Raw genomic sequence first — 6,343 nt, 5'->3', positions numbered from 1 at the left:
GGCGGGGTAAATAGATATTCTCAGTAAGCTCAGGAACAGACGTAAGAACGGAAGGGAGGCCCCTGAAACACACCGAAAGAGTCAGCAGCAGCTGCTCATGCTGGGAGAGCTGTGTGAGACACAGGCAGAGCTTCCCATCTGCAAGTAAGACAAGACACATGGGAAAGTTAGAGGCACACCATCCCTCCCCTTATCTTCAACCACCACCACCTCCACTCTCACCCCTACCCCCCCACCTCCCAAAACCCATCCCTCCACCCCCACAGACACCTGAAACCTCAGATAGTACTAAAACCTGTGGGTAAACCTGGCATACCACCAGACGTGGTCTGTTCAAAATGGCTAATGTGCAGGCAGTGCATACCCTGTGGATGCTATGAACACACACTTGATTTGGATTCTGGACAGAACTAAATGGAAGGATGGGAGTTGTTATACGCAGGATGCCCTGTGATTCTTCCATTCCATACTTAGGCTTAGGCATTGGTTGGCCTAGGGTAACTGAAACTGTACAAAGTGAGATTGGTGAATCTGGAAGTAATTATTACTGAAACTGAGGGTGGGGAAGAGAGCCCCCAGAGAGGTCTGCCAAAGCTCTTAGGACATTGTTGAAACAGAAGGATCTCATTTGGGAAACAGAAGAAAAGAATGGCATATCTTAGAAGTGCATTTGTAACAATGGACTGCACAGACAGGCAACCTCTTAGGAGCATTCAGGACAAGAGAATCACAGACTCAAAAGCCATGCACCCTCCCCCCACTATACACACACAGGTCAAAGGGAGGGAGGGTAGCAGCCCTCACTGGGAGCCCAGGCCATTCCAGGGAAGTCTGCTTCAAACTTGACAGTGTTTCTCCTGAGAGAATGAGGAAAGCAGGCGAAACGGAGCTGGCTTTGAAGGTTATAGATAAGGTTAGCCTGTATGTTGTTATAACAGAAAATAGAAATATTATGTGAATCACAGAAATGATTTTTTTTCTTTTTTCTTTTTTTTAGATTTTTTAATTTATTATATGAGTACACTGTAGCTGTCTTCAGACACACCAGAAGAGGGCATCAGGTCTCATTACAGATGGTTGTGAACCATCATGTTGTTGCTGGGATTTGAACTCAGGACCTCTGGAAGAACAGTCCCCATGATTTTTTTTTTCTAATAGGCGTAATTTAAAAAACAAAAATAAGTCAGGTGGTGTGCACCTTTGATCCCAGGAGTCTCTATAAGTTAAAAGACCAGCCTGATCTGCATAACAAGTTCCAGGCCAGCCAGAACTTGATAGGGAGACCCTGAATCAAAAAGTGATTAATTGGAGGCTGGAGAGATGCCTCAGCAGTTAAGAGCACTGACTGCTATTCCAGAAGTCCTGAGTTCGATTCTCACCAACCACATGGTGGCTCACAACCATCTGTAATAGGGAACTGATGCCCTCTTCTGGTGTATCTGAAGACAGCAACAGTGTACTCACATTAAATATATATATTTTTGTTTTGTTTTGTTTTGTTTTGGTTTGGTTTGGTTTTTTGGTTTTTTCAAGACAGCGTTTCTCTGTTGTAGCCCTGGCTGTCCTGGAACTCACTCTGTAGACCAGGCTGACTCGAACTCAGAAATCTGCCTGCCTCTGCCTCCCAAAAATAAATATTTTTTAAAGTGATTAATTAATTAAATCAAAAAATAAAATAACAAGCAAAAAGAAGTAGGTAAAATAGATTTTAATGTTTTTAATTTTACCCAATATCCACAATGCTTTTGCAAAGTATACACAATCTAAAACTAGCCTGTGCCCTTTCACATGCTTTCCAATATGAAATTTAAATTCTCTGTGTTTTTTTTGTTTGTTTGTTTTTGTTTTTGTTTTCAAAGCTGAGGACCAAACCCAGGGCCTTGTGCTTGCTAGGCAAGTGCTCTACTACTGAGCCAACTCCCCAACCCTGTCTGTGTTTTTTATATCTCTGTTAGACTAGACACTTTTCTAGTGCTTGGTAGCTATAAGTGGACAGGGACTCCTGAATTGGTCAAGAGCAATCTAGAAGTTTCTAACCTACTTAGATAGTTAATGTATAGAAAAAACATCTTGGGCAAAATATGAGTATTTTAAGATACTCATACTAATGGCCAACCTGAGATTACAGAACACAGTAAATCATATTGCTGTCCCCCTTCCTCATTTTTTGCTATCAATGTTGCCATGTAGCCCAGGCTGATTTACAGGTCAAGGTCCCCCTGCCTCACCCTCTCACCTTATTATAGTTCTCACTGATTTCTCAGCAAATGTGGAAGAGATCCCACAAAGTACTGTGGGCATTTATCTGGAAGGTGGGATGAATGGATGTGAGTTAATCTCCTAATTAGCATATAATTTTATAAACTTAGGAGTATAGAATTCTATCTTTTAGTATAAGCTTATATACAACCCTTAACATATAAATGTTAATTTGGGGCTGGGGAGACAGCTGAATGGGTAAGAGCTCTTGCTATGTAACCCTGACAATTTCAACCTTGATCCACATCACTCATAAAAAAAGCCAAGGATGGTCGGTCATTCATGCACCTGTAACCCCAGCACAGGTAGATTCTGGGAGTTTGTTGACCAGCCAGAATAACCAGAGTTACAAGTTTCAGGTTCAGTGAGAGACTCTCCCTCAGAGAGTAGGATGAAGAGAGATGGAACAGAGCACCTAACACTCTCTTCTGGCCTCCATATGGGTAGGTGCACCAACACATGAGCACACGCATATCACATACAAATACACACACAAGTACACACACACACTCAAACACATACTCACACACACCGAAAAATCACAGTAACTTACTATTAAAAGACCCTCAGTTGGATCCTAGCACTATAAAGAAAAAAAGAGGGAAGGAAAATTGATAGGGAACCAACCTTTGGAAACTAGTCTCATCTGCTATTTACAGGGAGGAAAATCATCTAGAAGGGTAGTCATCCTTTAATAATTTTTATGTTAATAATTTGGGGCATAAATATCTCAAGTATTGTCTGGAATTGCCAACATTTCCCAGAGTCATTTTACGGATGCATCCAGGAGAGGCTGGTACAGTTCACCCATGCCACAAGAATGATTTATTTTTCCTCCAGTTAAAACAGGAAGTTTCTGCATTATCTTTATTGTGTTTGAAATCTCTTTTTTTTTTCTTTTTTAGTCTTTGCATCAAAAGAAGCAGCAAACATCTTTATGCACCGCCGCCTCCTGAACAATAGGTTTGATTTAGAACTCTTCACTCCTGGGGACCTGGAAAGAGAGTGCTATGAGGAGTTCTGTAGTTATGAAGAAGCCAGAGAGATTTTGGGGGATGACGAAAACACGGTAATTTGTCTAGTCATACCAATTATCTGGAAAGTCACGTCATTATACTTTGAGAAAGTGGCATTAAGTATATTATAGACCTGTGTGCTTTATTTTTTTTTAAGATTTACTCTTATTTTATTTATATGAGTACAGTGTAGCTGTCTTCAGACACACGAGAAGAGAGCATTGGATCCCATTACAGATTTCTTTTTTTTGTTGTTTTTGTTTTTGTTTTTGTTTTTTTGAGACAGGGTTTCTCTCTGTAGCCCTGGCTGTCCTGGTACTCACTCTGTAGACCAGGCTAGCTTCAAACTCAGAAATCCGCCTGCCTCTGCCTCCCAAGTGCTGGGATTAAAGGCATGATGCGCCCCCACTGCCCGGCTCCCATTACAGATTGTTATGAGCCACCATGTGGTTGCTGGGAATTGAATTCAGGACCTCTGGAAGAGCAGTCAGTGCTCTTAACCACTGAGCCATCTCTCTAGACCTACTTGTGTGCTTTAAATAAAATAGAAATTGTAAGCCTATTACTTCTTTCTATTTCTTTTTTTTTTTAAGATTTATTTATTTATGTTATGTATATGGGTATACACTGTAGCTGTACAGATAGTTGTGAGCCTTCATCTGGTTGTTGGGAATTGCCTTTGTAGGACCTCTGCTTGCTCAGGTTGGCCCTGCTCGCTCAGGTTGGACCTGCTCACTCAGGCCCAAAGATTTATTTATTATTATAATTAAGAATACTGTAGCTGTCTTCAGACGCACCAGAAGAGGGCGTTAGATCTCATTACAGGTGGTCGTGAGCCACCTTGTGGTTGTTGGGATTTGAACTGAGGACCTTCAGAAGAGCAAGGGTGCTCTTACCACTGAGCCATCTGACCAGCCCACCACTTTCCATTTCTTAAAATGCTAAGTAAGCCTCTTTAAAGTTGGCGCTGTATACATAATTAGCTAGGTTTATAGTAATTAGTAAATTGTAGGATACACTGTAATTTTGTGTTTAACATTTTAAAAAATATATTTATCTATTTATTTACTTATTTATTTTGAGACTTGGTCTCTGTATAGCTCTGGATATCATAGAACTTCCTATGTAGACCAGGCTGGCCTCAAACTCACAGAGATCCTCCTGCCTCTGCCTTCAGGATGCTGCTATTAAAGATGTGCACCACCACCATGCCTGGCCATGTGTTCAATGTTTATTATATTTAAAAATGGTCTCAGGGCAGGTGGATTTTAATTCAAGATGTTATTTGAAGATGGTTTAGAGGCTAGAACACTAGAAAGCACATAAGCACATGCCCTTAGGTTCTGCCCCGCACCCCCCCCCCTCCGGCAACATCACTAAGATATTGGAGTTAGTTCTTTGCCTGGAAGCATCAATCACTTAAGACTCAGCTCAGGTTCTCCTCTTAGTGATCTTCCCTTTTTTGATTGCCCATATCTATAGTTCAGCTATTTATTGATAATCTCCTATTGTAGGCACTGAGGATGTTATGTGGGTTTTTTTTTTAAGATTTATTTCATTTATTTGCATATATGTGTCTGTGTGAGCATGTGTATCCATGTACATATGTGTGCATATGGGTACCTGTGTACACATGGCTAGAAGAGTGTCCGATTCCACAAAGTTGGCGTTAAAGGTGTTTAGGGGATGTGCTGCTTATTGTCTGAGTGCTGGGCTCTGAACTCTGGTCCTCATGATTGCACAGCAAGCTCTCTCAACCACCGAGCCATCCTTATAGCTTCTGGAGCTGAGGATGTAAAGTGGGCCCTGGTGTCTAGGATTTCATTGATTTGTCTTTATAATTTAAGCGAGGATTTTATTTTTTTTTTTGAGTTGGGGGGGTCTCAGTAAATGGAGATCCTCCTGCCTCTGCCTTCTGAATGCTAGAATAAAAAACATGTACCACCATACCTAGCCTAAGGAAGAAAAAAAAGACTATTTTAAAAATGAATTCCCGGGGGCTGGAGAGATGGCTCAGTGGTTAAGAGCACCGACTGCACTCCTGAAGGTCGTGAGTTCAAATCCCAGCAACCACATGGTGGCTCACAGCCATCCATAATGAGATCTGATTCCCTCTTCTGGGATATCTGAAGATAGCTACAGTGTACTTACATATAATAAATAAATAAATCTTTAAAAAAAATACAGAATTGTTATGGGAATACATTTAAAAAAAATGAATTCCCATTTTTTTTTAAAATGTGTGTAAGTGTTTTGTCTGCATGTGTATCTGTGTACCACATGTTAGCTGGTGCCTGAGGAAGTCAGATGAGGACTTCTCAGCCCCCTGGAACTGGAGTTATGGATGGCTGTGAGCCACAGTGTGGTTACTAGGAACTGAACCTGGGTTCTCTGCAAGAGCAGCAACTGCTCCTAATCCACTGAGCCATATCCTCAACTCTTAATGTTCTTTTTGGTTTTCTCGAGACAGGGTTTCTCTGTGTAGCCTTGGCTGTCCTGGCCTCGAACTCAGAAATCCGCCTGCCTCTGCCTCCCAAGTGCTGGGATTAAAGGCGTGTGCCACCACTGCCTGGCAACTCTTAATGTTCTTAAATTCTCCATTAAAATATAATTAAAGCCTGCCTGTTAACCTAGGTAACAGAGAGAACAGACAGGTAGCATGGTGCCTGCGGTAATATGGAATCTTCCAGAGGAATGTTAAGTGCTTTGCTTTCTCTATATGTAAATAATGCCAGGCCTGCTTGCTTCTCCAGCATCTTTCTTTGCTCTTTTCTGAATAAAAAGCTCCCCAGGGACCCTTCAATTGCCTAGTGAGGGACCCTAGTTATTCATTCTCCCATAATCCTTCCCAGCCACTCTTTTCCTACAAATATTTACTACATGTATCAAGATGGGGAAAACAAAGAATATTCTCTCTAGCCATGCCTGGGATTTAATGATGTTTTTCATAATTAAGAAAAATATACGGGCTGGTGAGATGGCTCAGCGGGGAAGTGCACTGACTGCTGTTTGGAAGGTCATGAGTTCAAATCCCAGCAACCACATGGTGGCTCACAACCACCCGTAAT

The 6,343-nt window shown here is 41.5% G+C and overlaps 1 protein-coding gene across 1 annotated transcript in view; it reads left to right on the top strand.

The window, feature by feature from the left end:
• The window catches only part of Prrg4 (proline rich and Gla domain 4), an 18,817-nt gene that overhangs the window by 2,413 nt on the left and 10,061 nt on the right, over window positions 1-6,343 (top strand). Inside the window, exon 3 of the mRNA XM_031371222.1 lies at window positions 3,165-3,328. Coding sequence (XP_031227082.1) covers window positions 3,165-3,328 — 164 coding nt within the window. The remainder of the gene's footprint in view (window positions 1-3,164; window positions 3,329-6,343) is intronic.

The sequence above is a fragment of the Mastomys coucha genome, unplaced genomic scaffold, assembly GCF_008632895.1.
Source record: "Mastomys coucha isolate ucsf_1 unplaced genomic scaffold, UCSF_Mcou_1 pScaffold15, whole genome shotgun sequence".
NCBI classification, from domain to species: domain Eukaryota; kingdom Metazoa; phylum Chordata; class Mammalia; order Rodentia; family Muridae; genus Mastomys; species Mastomys coucha.
This window is presented reverse-complemented; position numbering and strand designations above follow the sequence as displayed.